The sequence below is a fragment of the Petaurus breviceps genome, unplaced genomic scaffold, assembly GCF_028583685.1.
Source record: "Petaurus breviceps papuanus isolate PSGF00001 unplaced genomic scaffold, PetGlider_PUasm1.0 76, whole genome shotgun sequence".
NCBI lineage: Eukaryota > Metazoa > Chordata > Mammalia > Diprotodontia > Petauridae > Petaurus > Petaurus breviceps.
The window spans coordinates 49,641,748-49,658,155 of NW_027186473.1; the positions used below are offsets into that span (position 1 = coordinate 49,641,748).

The following is a 16,408-nucleotide window of genomic DNA, read 5'->3' on the forward strand; positions in this document are numbered from 1 at the left end:
AAAAAGAAATCTTGACTTTAATAGACATCAACTGAAACAAACATTTCCATAAAGAGTAGAATGGGAAAAAAATTATACGTGAAACTTTGTTTTGTATTTATTGGTCTATATTTACCATTTATTTAACTATGTCCATACTGTTTCCCCCAATAAAAGATAAGATCCTTGAGGGTAAAGACTGTTTTGGCCCATTGCCTTGCAGAGTGCCTAGCACAGATAGGTGCTTTATAAATGTTTGTTGAATGAAGGAATGAATGAACAATACAGACAAGCAGCCTCTTATAATGATTATTTTCCCCAATTACATCAGTCATGGAGCTTCCCTTACAGTGAAAATACTACGATTAATGTGTCCTGGCCTTCCCATCTGGGGGGAAAAACAACCAATGCTGCCTTAAAACTCACCTAAGCATTCTGAAGGTACATTGGAGGGGCCAGTTGGCCCAGAGTATTAATGTGGGGACAAGAGTTCTGAGCCCACTCTGGAATGGCCCTGGGCAGGGTTGCAGATGCTCAGAACCAGCCCAGGATTTTTCACATTCCTATCCCCTAAGTGGAGTCACTCCATGGTACAGTTATCAGATTAGCTAGCCAGAGAGCCATGTCAACTGTACAATGGGTTGCAATATTGCCCTTCTGGGAGGGAAGATTTTATTTATCCAAGAATTAGATCTACACATGAAAGAAGCTTTGTACTTCCATCTGGGAGGATGAGGAGAGACAAAGAGGGCATGAACAGGAGGGCTGGGGTGACCCTAGAATGACCCAAGTCCATGAATTTGCTTTTTAAAAATATTTTGATAACTATATTTCACTATAATTAATTTCCTTTGTAATTCCATGTGTTTCATTTTATATATTCAAAAACATTATTACCATGTAACATGGTTAATTCTGACTCAACTCTGTTAGGGCCGGTCGGGTGACTAGCATTTATTAAGTACCTGAGTGCTATAACAAGTCAGGATGCTACATTTTGTCCCCCTCTGCCTCCCCCCCCACACACACACACCCTGGCTCCCAAAGGATTAGGGAATATCTTTTTTCTACCAATGGTTCAAGTCCCCATGGGCTGTCTTCCTCCTTTCTCAGGGGCCAGTGACTAGTATGTGAGTTTCATTTAATCCCTTTACATCTACAAAGGGATATCCATTGAACAGACATTTCCCCAGATGTTTTGAGGTATAATTCCCCTACATATCAATCTGGAGATTTTGCTCTCAGTTTAGCTCAGTTCCTATGCAGAATTAGTCCTATTGAAGTCAAGCCTAAAGCTGGCAGTGGTGGTTTCTGTGGGGTCCCTGGACCTTTGCTCTGCAGGGCATCTGTTTTGGGCTGGTTGTTACAGTGCCCAGGCTGGTGTCCTGTATTTATGGCTCCCCATAACTGAGCTATGATTTGAGATTCCATTCCCTTTGTTGTTCAGTTGTTTCAGTCAGGTCTGACTCTTTGTGACCCCATTTGGGGTTTTCTTGGCAAAGGTACTGGGATAGTTTGCCATTTCTTTCTCCATCTCATTTTACAGATGAGGAAACTGAGGCAAACAGGGTGAAGTGACTTGTCCAGGGTCACACAGCTAGTGAGTGTCTGAGGCCAGATTTGAATTTGTGAATGTGAGTCTTCCTGACTCCAGGCCTGGGGCTCTATTCACTATGGTGCCCCCTAGCTGCCCCTTTTGTTCCCTACACTAGAACAAACAAAAAGACCAAAGACCCAGTCTTACTTCTTGGGGTGACATGGCCTGAGGGTAGGGTGGAAGGAGGTCGCTCTCACGCCCTCCTCCTGATTCTGTGGCATGAATGAAGGAATCACATCCACTCAGAAAGCAAACATAGCAAAAGCTCTTCTTTGGTGCTAAGTCAGGCTCTAAAATTAAAAGACACTGACAACGTCTGGGTTATGCAACTAATAGAAAAAAAGCTTTTCTCAACCAACGCAAAATACCCATGTATGACCCAGATCTCCAGTCTCCAGAAAGCTCCAGTTTCCTAGTTCTTCATGGTGGATGATGCCGTCTTACCAAATGATTCTCCATTCCCCTGAGAAAGAGTTGGCTTCACCAGATTGCCAAAGGGGACCATGATCCAAAAAAAATGTAGAATTCCTGTCTTAGAAGGAGAAGGGTAAGAAGTAAGGAGAGGGAAGAACTGTCTCTGATACACTCTGAAAATAGTTTCCCCCTATTATTAAAGCATCACAGTTCTCATCACTTTTCTGTGATTTGCAAAACTATGAAAGGGTTTGGGCCCAAGGATAAAGCAACAACAACAAAAATAATTCACATTTCTGTAGCGCCTTGTGAGGTAGGCAGCAAAGTCTTATTATCTCCACTTTATAGATGAGGAAAAGGGAGTAAAGAGAACAGTATTCAGACTTTTAGAGAATACAGTTATCCTTTCCACATTGTGAGGGTAGGTGTGCAGCCTCCATGATCTGGAAAATCCATGTAAAATTTTTTGGCCCTCACTTTGTACCAGAGAAGGATTCTGAATTTTTTCTTTTTCTTTTATGGGGTGTTTATAGTATCTTATTGTAAAATTTGGGTTAAGTATTTGGTTATAGGCTCTGTGTCATCTGTTGGCCTTCATGTGCTATCTGCAGCTTTTCCCAAAATTCTTATTTAATTTCTTATACTGTCCTGAGATATATTGAAACCATGATAGGGAAAGTTATGACGGGGAAGGGATAACTGTAATCATTGTGATTTGGGTTGCTTTTGATGCTTTTCTGAGATTCCCTAATTTCTACCTCCCAATTGACTAAATTGTTTCTTTTTTAGAACAGAGGAAAAAGTTGTGACTAAATGGCAGGTTTGGGAGTTGTGGGTCCCAGAGAGAACTTCCTTGCCAATAAGCCTCAGCCCTGACCTCAGAGCCTCTGCCCTCCCAAGCAGGAGGGTAGCTTGCATACTATGTCTCTTCTCTCCCCGCAGAGTTGGGGACTGCTGCTTAGTGCCAAATGTAATGTGGACACTTGCCCGCTGGATAGAGATGGAAAACTAATTTCCCTGTCTATCAAATGGCCTGCCACAAGGTTGGGAATGATTTTCTGTCAGGAGAGGCCTGGTTGGATTTTGTTCAGTGCCCTAGTATAGAGGACTCTGGTAAAGGTTCCCCTTTGCAATAACTGGTTTGTCTTTGCCCCTTATGGCTGGCTTTAGTTCTTTTTTTGCTGTTTCTGGTAGCATCACCCTCCTTAACTGATTCCTAGTTTGATCCTTACAATGAGAGTTTAGAGATCAAAACACCTACATCCATGCTGTTAATAACTCTGGGAAGCACTGAGCAGCAGATTCAGCCAAGTTTTAAGATCAATTCAAGTGCTTTGGTGAATAAATATTGTGTGTTGGGGGGGACATATTGGGAGGTTAGAGGCTTCCTCTTTAATTAATCCAGGCCTTAGGGCTATATTCTGTTATATAGTGGGGTCATGACCCTGACAATAGGAGTAAAAGCCCACCAAATGGCCTGGGATTCCACGTTAGAGGAGCTTACTAATGACTTTGGGGAAGTCATGTACATATCCATGCCTCACTTTCCTCATCAGTCCAAATGAGTGGATTGGACCAGACATCTTCCAGGGTTTCTTTCAAACCCATTTGTAATCTTATGATTTCTGAAGGTTCCATTAAGGAATGTTGGGGCTGGAGAGTCAGAGATCTGGAAGGCAGGGCCCAGACTTGGCTGAGACATTATTGCCTTCATTCTCATGAGCATTTCTCTAGCTCTTGCCTCCATGAATAGATGATCCTTCCCCAGACACTTTTTAGAGTGATGGAGTGGGGGGTGTAATGGTAATGGTAATTTGAAGATCTTCCCTTCCCCCTAATAGGATAAATGTAATGGCATGGAGCCAATGGTGGGAGGAGTTTGATGAAGGGTGGAGCAGAGCCCATAGAAAGCTGGGAGTCAGAGCAGCTAGACTGTGGGGGAGAGAGGATGCACCCAAGGAGACAGCTAGGCTTGTGAGTTTGTGGGAAGGTTTGTGGGAAGGCTAAAGCATCATGTGGCTCTCTGCTGTGTTATGGTATATTATGCTGCTATGATGGATTCGGTTTTCTGGGGTCTGGAAAAATGTTTTGTATCTGTCTACTATATGGAGAGTTTGTTACATTTTATGATTGAGAACTATGCCAGCATATTTACAGTTGCTGTTGGTGCTGTGAATATTGCATTGGTGCTACAGGGGGAAGGGAAGCGAACAAACATTTATTAAACACCTACTTGTGTATTTTACAATTATCTCATTTGATCCTCATAAAAAATTCTTTGAGCTAAGTAGATACTATTATTATCTCTGTTTTACAATTGAGGAAACTAAAGCAGAGGTTAAGTGACTTGCCCAGGGTCATAAAACTAGTAAGTGTCTGAGACCACTTTAGAACTCAGGACTTCCAGGCCCAGAGCTCTAGCCACTGAGCCATCTAGCTACCTAAAGGATGCCCATTCAAAGAATCAGCAAGTTAAGCCAATAGGATCATGAAGATTCATTTTTTTTGTTTTGGTCCAAAGCTATGATAACACTGGTAATAGAGAACTCCCACAGTGAAAATTCCCTAATTAGAAGGGATACAGCAGGACAACTGCCTTCAATTTGGATTTGCCTGGAGGCCCTTAAGAAATTTCCTCATAGTCACCCAGGTAGTACGTCTGAGGCAGGATTTGAAACTGTGTCTTCCTTACTCCAAGGTTACACTATGCTAGACTGCCTCACATTTATCTACTACTTCCAAACAACTTAATATGAGTATCTTAAGATTTGGGAACAACCCCTATTGAACTTTACAAACTGAAAGACTCTTCTGCCTCAGGAATGCACCAGGAAGGCTGGATAATTCATTCAGTTGGTATATTTTTCACAAAAGGAATTGAGGTGGGGGATACAAATGGGTTTTCATATTGATGTGGATTTAGTTTCAGCAGAATGAGGGTTAAACATTCTCTCCCCCTCTCCCTCCCATTGAATTAGATGAATCTCTTTAGAGACAGACTTGTATTATATTAAATCATATTATAGTTCTCAGTATTTATAGCTTATTCACCTTGTATTCAGTATTACATTATATTATAGTCCTCAGTACTTTTGCCTTATTCAATGTTACATCATATTATAGTTCTCAGTCTTTATACCCTATTCATTTATGTTGACTAGACTGTAAGGTCAGTGAGGGCAAGGAACCTATTATCATATCTTATAGTTCTCTGTATTTATTCCTTATTTACCTACTAGACTATAAGCCCAGTGAGGGCAGGAACTCTATCTTATATAAACTTTGTATTTCCTTAGATCTTAGCACAGTGTTCTATACATAGGAGGTGTTTAATAAGCACTTATTTTTTCTTTGATCATCTCTGTGGAACAGGGCCCTGTCAGGCCTATCCCAAAATGTGAAAATATCATTAGGGATTCAATAAAATAGACTGAAAAGAAGGATCATTTATGGCAGCCAAGTTCAAGAAAGCATGAGTATTCTATATTTCTCTATCAGACTGAGATCTTTTGGTGGGCACTGACAAGTTCTTGAACTTGATCTCTTTAGAGTTGGGTATGAAGGGGCTAGAAATGGTTGAGTTTTTGTTACATGTTTTGTCTTTCCTAACTCAAGCTTAGGTCCTGCCTTTGGGCCATGCTGACTGGGAAGAGCACATTACATGTTGGTTCCAACTCCCCAGCCACACTACACTGCCCTTTTCCAGTGATACCATCACTACCCTCACATCCTTCCCATTTCTTGTTCTGGGAATGATAAGACCTATGCTTTTAGAAATGGGGCGTTAATTGTCCCTGTGGCTTCTCATCATTCTTTTGACTTCATCCTTTTGGCGCCAACACTCTGCTACACGCATTGTTTCTCCCTTTTAGAATATAAGTTCCTTAATGGCAGGGACTGTCTCTTTTTTTCATTCCCAGTACTTAGCATAGTGCCTAGTACATACTAAGAACCTAATAAATGCTTTATTTTCACTCAACCATTCATTTATCCATCCATTCAATCGCCTCATGGCTGTGTAAGAGGTCTGCTTGAGGCCAAGGTTTACCCATCAGAGAGATATGGTTTTAGCATTTTAGAACACATCTACCTATGTCTTGATTAGAAAATGAAGTGATGATTCATGCCTTGGTCACTTCCTGACTTGATTACAGACATTTAATGGACTCTCCAATAGCTCTTCTGCATAGATTACAACTCATGGAGAATACTTTTTTTTTTTTTTTAAAGCAATCAGGGTTAAGTAACTTGCTCAAGGTTACACGGCCAGTTATTTCTGGGTGTGGTGTTGAGTATCTGAGCCCGGATTTGATTCAGGTCATCCCAACACTGGAGCCAGTGCTCTTACTCGCTGAGCCACCTGGCTTCCCCTAAGCAATTGGTGTTAAGTAACTTGCTCAAGGTTACATGGCCAGGTGTTTCTGGGTGGGTGCTAAGTGTCTGAGCCTGGGATTCGATCTCCAGGTCATCCCAACACTGGAGCCGGTGCTCTTACTCGCTGTGCTACCTGGCCGCCCTGAGAATACCCTTTTTGCAAATGCTCCAGGCTTCCAATACATTTGATTCAGTACCCATCCATCACTGCCTTCTTTGTATATTCAATCCCAAAGGATCCCACTTTCTCTGCCTCTAAATTGCTGAAAATAAACCCATCAGTTTGGGTTGTATCTGCTGCTTGTGGCTTTTAGCTTTGAAAAGAACTGATGATGGGGATACTCTTCTCTCAGTATGAGAACAAGACCAAAAGACCACAGCTTCTTATGGGATCATAAGCACAACTAGAGAGGCAGCTGGAATGGCTGAATTATTTTCACATTAAAAATAAAAATCTATGATGATCAAGCAGACAGTGAAAAAACAGGGGGTCAGAGTAGCTGTTGTGGGTACCAGCTTTCCAAAATCTAGTGATACAAGAAGTCTAACTCCTCTCCTTCTGATTTTTCCTGTTATACTCTTTACTCCTTTAGTTCATTGAGTATCTCTTTGCCTTCTTACTTTTATTTAATATGCAAGATTTAAAAACAACACAGAAACACCTCATCTTATATTCATGTCCTTGTCTATCACTAGTCACATAAGAATAAACATTTGATTTCTTAGCCCTTATTATCTAAAAGTATTCAATATTTAAATTTTTGTTTAGTTTGCAAATTGAATATCCTGTTTACTTTTGGGTTCTTTTGAAGGAATGATTCAAATTCTCTCCTTTCTTTGGCGATCCATTTTCTTTGGTGGTAAGGTCCAACTTTGTAAGATATATTTTGAGATGCCAATCAATATCCTTTGCTTTTTGGAATATCATATTCTATTTTCCTTTGATTTCTTACAACCTATTAAGAGTGCTATTCTGATTTTTTCTTCTTGGAGTTTGAAGTTCTTTTCCCCTTGTTTGTAAGATTTTTTTTTTTTCTGGTTTGATATTGTAGCTGTGCAATTTCATTACAATGTTTACTGATGATTTAAACCTGAGGTTACTTTCTGTTTCATGTTCTGTGGATCCTCTCAATATGGACTTTTCTGTTTCCAATTTTTATAGGGAAACTTGCAACTTTATTTCTTGAGGCATAGTATTACTTTTTTTTTTGTTTTTATAGGGAAACTTGCAACTTTATTTCTTGAGGCATAGTATTACTTTTTTTTTTTTTTTTATAGGGAAACTTGCAACTTTATTTCTTGAGGCATAGTATTACTTTTTTTTTTTGTATTTTTTTTTCTGTAAGATCTATCACCTTTAATTATTTCCTCACATCCTATCTTGAAATTCAGTATCTCATTTTGTTGTGCTCTCAGATTCTTCCAATCTTATTTTTCATTTTTGGTCAGCTATTTTTCCACCTCTGAAATTTTGTATTCTATTATACCCTTTTCAAGAAAATCTATTGATATTGGCTATATTGAAAGAATGGGTCATGACCTAAGTGATTTTAAAAGTGGATAATATTGGTATACACAACAGGCCTTACTATATCATTCCTGGTGTATCTCTTGAATGTGGTTTTTGTTTTTGCTTTTTGGAGGGTAGTTGGGGTTAAGTGACTTGCCCAAGGTCACATGGCTAGTAAGTGTTAAGTGTCTGAGGCCGCATTTGAACTCAGGTCCTCCTGACTTCAAGGCCGGTGCTCTATTCCCTGCTCCACCTAGCCGCCCAAATGTATGTTTTAAAGCATGGAGGCATGGGGAAAGAACAGTGGAAGAAAGAAACTACCCATGGATCTTTGCCAGTCACTCTGGCTGTCTTCATCAGCATTGTCTCCCACTCCTCTAGTTGAAGGGGTTCTTCAAAAGGGCTGCATCAATGTCTCAGGAGTCACTACTTCCAAGAAGCCTTTCTTGCCCAGCCATGTTCTTCATTGATTACTCTGCATCCCTCAGAAGTTAGGGACTATTTCTATTTTGTGATCTTCATTTAATTTTTTAAGTTTTTAATCTTTAGATGATTCGTATTTTCTATTTGTTTCTTGCTATAGGTTAGCCTGTAATATAGTTGACTTATAAGGGGGTTAAATTCTCAACTTATCTCTCATAGAGTAGGCATGAAGAAAATTCTTGATAAAAACTTATTGAAGAATTAATTTTCCCTATTATCAGAAAAATATGAGGTCAAGCCCCCAAAGAATTCATTTAGGAAGCTCCATGCAAACCAGCAGTACTTTTACTTGCAGGAATTCACCCATATATTTGTGGAAACTCAGCTGTAAATTTTGTATTCTAAGGAAGGATGGAGACTTGCAACTAGGAGAGACTTGGTTTACACTCCATCTTTGACAATTATTGGCTTTGTGACCATGGGCTAGTCATTTAACCTCTTTAAAGCCTAAGTTAGGAAAGCCAGGTGGCATAGTGGATAGAGTGATCAGCCTGGAATCAGGAAGAATAATCTTCCTGAATTCACATCCAGCCTCAGACACTATGTGACCCTGGGCAAGTTACTTAACCCCGTTTCCTTATCTCTGAAGTGAGCTGCAGAAGGAAATGGCAAAACCACTCCAGTATCTTTGCCAAGAAAACTCCAAATGGAGTCACAAAGAGTCAACTGAAGACATGACTAATAATACAACAATAATGCCTGAGTTTGCTCACCTATAAAATGAAGATAACATATGCTTGAAATCTATGATTCTATGTGCACCTAAGTCTTCACTTCTCCAGGCCAAACATTCCAGTTTCTTCAGCTGGTCCTCATATGACATTATTTCAAGGCCCTTCATGGTTCTGTTAACCATCTTCTAGTCACTCTCCATCAATGTCCTCCTTAAAATGTGGTTCCTAGAAGTGAATATAGTATTGATGTGGTCTGACTAGGGCTGAGTACAGTGAAACCATCCCCAACATTATGCCTATATTAAGGCAGCCTTAGGTACTATAAGTTTTTTTTTTTTGCTCCCTCACAGTCAACGCATCATCTACTTAGATGCCCAGCTTTTTCTTAGATAAAATGTCCTCTAGTCATACTTCCCCCAAAAAACTTTTTTTACTTAGAAAGTTGCTTTTTAAAGCTAGGTGTAAAGTCTATAATCATCCCAATTAAATAATATTATCTTCAATTCAGCCTGATATGCTAGTTTATCAAGATTTTGAATTCTGAATCTGTCAGTGAGAGTATTATCTATTATTTCATTCTCACTTTGTGTCATTTGAAAGTTGATAACTATTCCATGTCTGCCTTTATACAGGCCATTGATAAAAGGTCAACAGCAAAAGCACAGACCACTTAACCGCTCCAATAGAGTCCTCCTTTCAAGCTGACATTGAGTCACTAAGAATACTCTTTGGCCCTTCATCCAGTTTCCAATCTATCAAACTGTACTAAATCTCTTCATCTTATTCACAAATATAAAATGAGAGATTTTGACAAATGCCTTGTTAAAAATCTGGATAAACTACACAGATTCCTCTGATCTACCAGCTTAGTAAGTGTGTCACAAAAAGGAAATGAAGTCAGTCTGGCACAACCTGCTCTTGAAGAAGTCTGATCAGTGTTTCATTTTGAAGATGTTCACTAAGCATCCTTTAACTAACATGTTCTAAACTGTTGCTAGGAATAGATGTCAAGCTCACTGGCCTATGGTATAAGGGATCCTGCATTATTCCCCAACTTGGGGATGTGGAGAGGAAAGCAGTGGGTGCAGGCAAAGTGTCTTAGTTTGCTCCCTTTCTTTCTGCAAGAATAAGAAATGGTTTTAGAAAATCCTGACCAGCTAAACTCCCAGGTCTCCCATGAACTGGTAAGTGGCCCCTGAGGCTGGGGATGGTCCTTCTTTGGTACCTGCGGCAGTCAATGAAACCACATTGGCAGATATGAAAGAAAGGACTAGCCCTGGCATTTAAGGATATTAGAAAAAATAAAAATATTTTATTAGAAATGAAGCGTTTAATATGAACTTTTGGGACATTATGAAGTCTAAAGCTTCACATTTAGCTTATCAAATCCACAAATGATTCTATATAACTAGTTTGAGTTGAGTGAAGTGTGGGGAGCTCATTCTTGGAAGGCATGACTGAAAAATTTGGTTAAGATTGATCCACACATACTCTTTGACTTAGTAATATCACAAGTAGGTCTGTACCCCAAAGAGATCAAAGAAAAAGGGAAAAGGACCTATATGTACAAAAACATTTATAGCCATTCTTTTGGTGATAGCAAAGAACTGGAAATCAAGCTGATATTCATCATTTGGGGAATGGCTGAATAAGTTGTGGCATATGATTGTGATGAAATACCATTGCGCTATATACAAAATGACAAGGAGGGTGGTTTCAGAAAAAAGCCAAACAAAACAAAACATGGCAAGACCTACATAAACTGAAGCAAAGTGAAGTGAAAAGAATCAGGAGATCATTGTGCACAATAACAGCAATACTGATAAGGTGAGGAAGACTTGACTACTTTGATTAGTTATGAAACACTCACAATGAAAAGATACTCTCCACTTCCAGAGAGAGAACGATGGATTCTGAGTACAATTTTCTCACTTTTTAAATTTTTCTTACTTAAAAAAGAAGTGGCTCATTGGCTGGGAGGTAGAACCAAGATGGCAGAGAGAAGGCAGGAAGTAGTCTGAGCTCTCTCCAATTTTCCTTAAAACAACTTTAAAATGGGGTGGCTAGGTGGCACAGTGAGTAGAGCACCTGCCCTGAAGTCAGGAGGACCTGAATTCAAATACAACCTCAGACATGTAACACTTACTCGACGTGTGACCTTGGGCAAGTCACTTAACCCCAATTGCCCTGCCCTCCCCCCTCTAAAAAGCAAAACAAAACAAAACTTTAAATCAACCCTCAAAATGAATTCTAGAGCAACAGAAGCCACAAAAAGATGAGGTGAAACAATTTTCTAGCTCAAGATAACTTGGAAGGACTGCAGAAAAGGTCTGTCTCACGTGGGCAAAAGGAGAGTACAGCCCAGTGCAAGCCAGACAGAGGCCCCTAGGCCCAGCACAGATAAGCAACCAAGGCCCCTTGGTCCTGACTCAGCAGACCAGCTATGGGGCCTCCATCCTTGGCACAACAGGCTATTGGCCAGGTTTGCTACCCCTGGCTCAAGAAGCTTTGGACAATACACCCTGCTTGTGGAATAAATACTTAAGTGTATCTACATGTGTATATTTGTTTCAAATTTTTAATAAGGGAGATTTAAAAAAACTTGCTTACACCAATAAAGAAGTTTTTGAAACATATGGCAAGGTCTACATCATTAACTGGCAAAAGCAATTAAATTTGGAAACCAACAGAACCAAGGTTATCCAGATAAACAGAAAGTCACATCAATATAAGTATCATTAAATATATTTCTTTTCATAAATACATTTAGGCAAAAATAAAGGCATAAAATGAAAAGTTTAGCAGTCTATCAATCCAATGGAATATTTTAGATAGAAATAATTAAGTCCCAATAAAGGGGAATTAAAAATGAATTCCAATTTTGCTTTATGTCCCTTTTGGAAAAATGTGCTACCACGTATGCATAAAAATAAGGGTATAAACACATTCTATCTGGATTATTCTGAAGCCATACACAATAATACAATATTATTATGTATAAACTTAAAACATTGGGCAAGGTTGGGGGAAATGTAGGAGGGGTGGGAGATGTTTTCTAAATTAGACATAAAACTGGGTCAGAGTGTTTATAACTGGATTTTATTTTTACCCATAACCACACATTTTGTAGGTGTGAGAGTCTGTAACAGAGGTAGATCAGTTGGGAGCAATGGGGGAAGCAGTGTACAAAGACCAGGGAGAAAGAACTACGTAGGCTCATACTTGTTTGTAACAATAGACCAGAAAACCAGATAAATCTGCACATTTTGCCCTTCAGTTATAATGAAATTTGAACAGGTCCACACACAAGGACCAAGCAGAAAAATAACCCTTCCCCCAACTCCACCCCCACTGCTCCTAGCTAATATTTCCCTACATCCATGTTTGCAAACATCAGGAAAAACACCTTGCAAAAGATTAGCCAAATACAGGATCTAATGGGGTTTCCCAATAAGGTGGTACTTTAAGGGAGATGCTAGTATAAATCAGCCCTCCCATTTATCTTTGGGACCAGTCTGTAAGTCTGAAGATAATGACCAGGAAAGCCATTAAAAAGGAGATGCCACAAGAAGCCAGCAGTAGTAGCAACACAGATTCAGAATGGACAAAGTCATTGAGGTCTCCCAGGAATGACTCGTCTGTTGGTACAACAACAAACCAAGGCACCGGAGTCACCACCACTGTTTTCTGCCTTAGGACTTTTCCCATCTGAACCAAAAATGCCACCATTTTACATTAAGCCAGGGATGAAAAGATACAGACAGGAAGCTGTATGGTAAACTTAGAAGAAGTTGACTGCATTCTCCTTAATGAGAATCAGACGCTTTGCCAATCACTGGGATCTTATTTCTATGTCTTCCCCCCTTATTAAAGCTCAATGCTAAAAATCTGTAAGAGACACACACACACGGGGCTAATGCTGGGTTTGTCTGGATGTCCACTTTGGGACAATGCCATTCATTTGATCTTGGTGACCATAAACAATGGTCTCTGTTTTGCAATTATCTAGCTATGCTGTCCTCTGTGACCTTTAACTTCTTAGAAACATGTTACAAATGGCTGCCACATCTGTTGCTGATTCCTAAAATGTAAGCTCAGGTCTTTCTGTAACAGTAAAAATAAATCGGTTTGGTCTCTGGTGTGGAATGTGACTCTGGGCAGCCCTTCATTGCCGCTGTTCTCAGGATCCTGACGTCTGTCCCTCTTACCTGCCTGAGACAGATTTGCAGGTACCATGTGAACAACCAGCAAAGGAGGAAAGTGGGGGAAAATATGAATAATAATGATAAAAACAGAAGTCTCCCCTGCCCCCCTTCCCTCAAACTTTACTTATAACTCAAACATCAGTGCCTTTGAAACAGCTTATGATGCATTTAAGACAGAAAAATGCCACCATCTCATACAATGGAATTGAAAGAATTATCTTGAGGGCACTCTTAATTTGAAGGAATGTCTAGAAAACTATGTCAATGAATGCAAATGTTTTCTGCTTTTCTAGCATCCATCCATCTAATCCCTGGCCCCATGCTGAGCATACACAAACAGAGAAGAAAGAGGCATGTCACAGTTTTAGAATAAAGGAGACACACATACACACACACAGAGTCAAGTTATTCAAGGGAAAACTTTGGAAATGGTCTCCCTAAAGTTTGTGTGCAGAAAGGTATTTTCTTGGTCTTTGGACCTTCTTTTCAATAGGCTTCTATCTGACACAGCATTGTAGATACACAGAAAATGGTGAAAGGGAATCCAAGGTTTGCTTCTTAACTGGGATGACTATTTACTGAGTTAGAAAAATAAACAGCTCTGAAATACTGTACAACCTATTCTGGTCACCACAAGGTAGGTTCTGGAAACAATGCTCTGGCCAAATGCGTTTTAAGGCACTTAAGTAGATCTATCTCTTTTTTTTATATAAAAAAATAAAATATGCATTGAAGCAACATTCACAAATACAGGTCTTCTAAACGGAGTGATTGTACAGTATTGTACATATATACACATCTGCGACTCAAGGGTCCCCGCTAGTGTTACACTGTTGGCAGGTCTTCTGAACGATTTGATTGCACAGTGTTGTACATATATACACATCTGTGAGTCAAAGGTCCCCTCTAGTGTTATACTGTTGGCCTCATCAGCTTCACGCCCTACAAGAAAAGCAGAAACAAAGAGTGAATCCAGCAGCACAGTGTGGGGGTCAGAGTGGTGGAAAGTCCTGGAATGGGGTGAGCCAGCCACCAATGGGATCAGAGAGGGCAAACTGGAATGAAGCTTCAAGGCCCTCTTGTTCACCTCCTTGTTCTGTAGGTGAGGAAACGGAATCCCACAGAAGTGATGTAATTTTTCCAAGGTCACAAAGGCTGAGGGGGAATTTCAGTCCAGGCCTTCTGACTCTAGACAAAATGCTTTTCCCCATTACAACAAGAATAAAGGATCTTGAGTTGGACTGTTGGCTCCCCACGTGGGCTGTGTAACCAGGGACACACGTCACCTTGCCTTTCTCAGACTGTCTCTTCCTCTGTAAAATGGGGATTATAAGCCTTGTACTACCTATCTCACAGGGTAGTTGGGAGAAAGGCATTTTGTGAATCTTAAAACGTTAGCTATTATTATATAAACGTTAGCTATTAAAATGTGAGCTATTATTATTGGTGGGAGATAGGAGAACGAACAATCGCAAACAACCAAAAATCCCAAACATTGATAGACCCCTTCCTTCTCTTAGGGCAACTAGGTGGTATAGTGAGTGGGTAAATCACTGAGTCTAGAGCCAGAAAGACCTGAGTTCAAATCTGACCATAGACACTTACCAGCTATGTGACCCTGGGCAAGTCACTTAATCTCTCTCTGGCAGTTTCCTCAATTGTAAAATGGGGATAATAATAGCAACTACGTACCAGAGTTGTTGTGATGATCAAATTGAATAATAATTTTAAAGTATTCAACACAGTGCTTGGGGCATAGTAGGTACTTTAAGAACTTTTTTTTTTTAATTGGGTAATAGAAGAACTTCCCTCCCCTCCCCACCAAAATCTATATAATCTATAAATCAGATGAGTCACTGAAAGTTAATTAAGAGCTGTTTTTATCTTTGAGGACTAAAGATGACGTTGGGATCCATGTATCAATTTAGCCGATAGCTCTTTGGCTCAGATGGGAGGCAGGTGTTAGATAGAGCGCTTAGACCTGGGAGTCAGAAGACTTGAGTTCAAATTCTGTCTCAGACACTTGCCAGTTTTGTGACCCTGGGCAAATCACTTAACTTCTCTGTGCCTCAACTTCCTCATCTGTAAAAAGAGGTTAGTTTCAATGGATTTTAAGGTTCCTGGTAGCTGGTGGTGTTCATTAACAGTGAGTCAGAGTGAATCTAGGATCCTATGAATTATACTCTAAAGGAGAATGAAGGTTCAGTTTGGTGAAAGATGCTCTTATGTTTTAAAATTTTAGGTGAAAAAAATACAAAAAATACAAAAATTATTTACATTTCTTTAATGCTTTAAAAAAATAGTGATCTCCTTATAAGAACCTATTATTCCCATTTTACTGATAAAGCAGCTGAGATTCAGAAAAAGGAAGTGACTTATTTGACCAGGGTCACAGAGACCTGTAAGTGTCTTAGACTTGAACCCATGGCTCACCCGATTCCGTCTACAATACAATGCCTCTCCAACTCACTGTGAATGACCACTATCACCACAGCACTGTTATATTTCTTTCTTTCTTTGTTAAAAGTATTTTTTTTCTAAGAAAGAAAAAAGGAAGCAGCTTTTCAAATACCTTAAAGTAATTAGGGGTTAAAGAAACTCCACTCCCACAACTAGTGTGAAAGCGTCTCTCTCTAGAACCTTTCACAAGGGGTAACTAGCAGTTGGCCTTGGGTAGGAAGAGGCTCGCCCTTGCAGACAGCCCTTTCTTGACACACAGCCTCAGTACCCTAGTGACAGGCTGTGAAATAACCACTCTCTTCATTTTCAGTACAACTGGCCGACAACAATGACATGGAACTCTTGGGTCAAAGTAACTTAATGCCATTATGGTCAGAAAAATGCCTTTAAAAAGTGTTCTTTGCATCAGGGCAGCTGCTTTTTCCGTATCTTCTGGGTTACAGCCAACAAATGGCCTAAATCTAAATGAGTCTGCTATCATCTGGTTTGGGAAGTCCTAATGACAGGGAAAGCATCTGTGCTGGCCCAACTACTATAGGCAAAGCTGGCCAAACCCCTAGGGGAACTGTTGTTTTGTTTTGGTATTAGTTGCTTATTTGTGAAATTAGAGTAAATCAATACATATTTACCCTGAAACCAATAGCTGGTCTGTTTCTCTTGGCTTAAGAGTTTACAAGGAAGATATTCAAAGAAGATGATTTTGAGTTTTCAA

General features: G+C 39.8%; 1 protein-coding gene across 3 annotated transcripts in view; it reads right to left on the reverse strand.

Annotated features, from left to right (window-relative positions):
* Positions 1-12,108: 12,108 nt before the first annotated feature.
* SLC10A7 (solute carrier family 10 member 7) overlaps positions 12,109-16,408 on the reverse strand; it is a 294,204-nt gene continuing 289,904 nt past the window's right edge. For all 3 annotated transcript variants that reach the window (XM_069105475.1, XM_069105474.1, XM_069105473.1), the window contains one exon: positions 12,109-14,178. In XM_069105475.1, the coding sequence (XP_068961576.1) occupies positions 14,149-14,178 (30 nt within the window). In that variant the 3' untranslated portion in view covers positions 12,109-14,148. The remainder of the gene's footprint in view (positions 14,179-16,408) is intronic.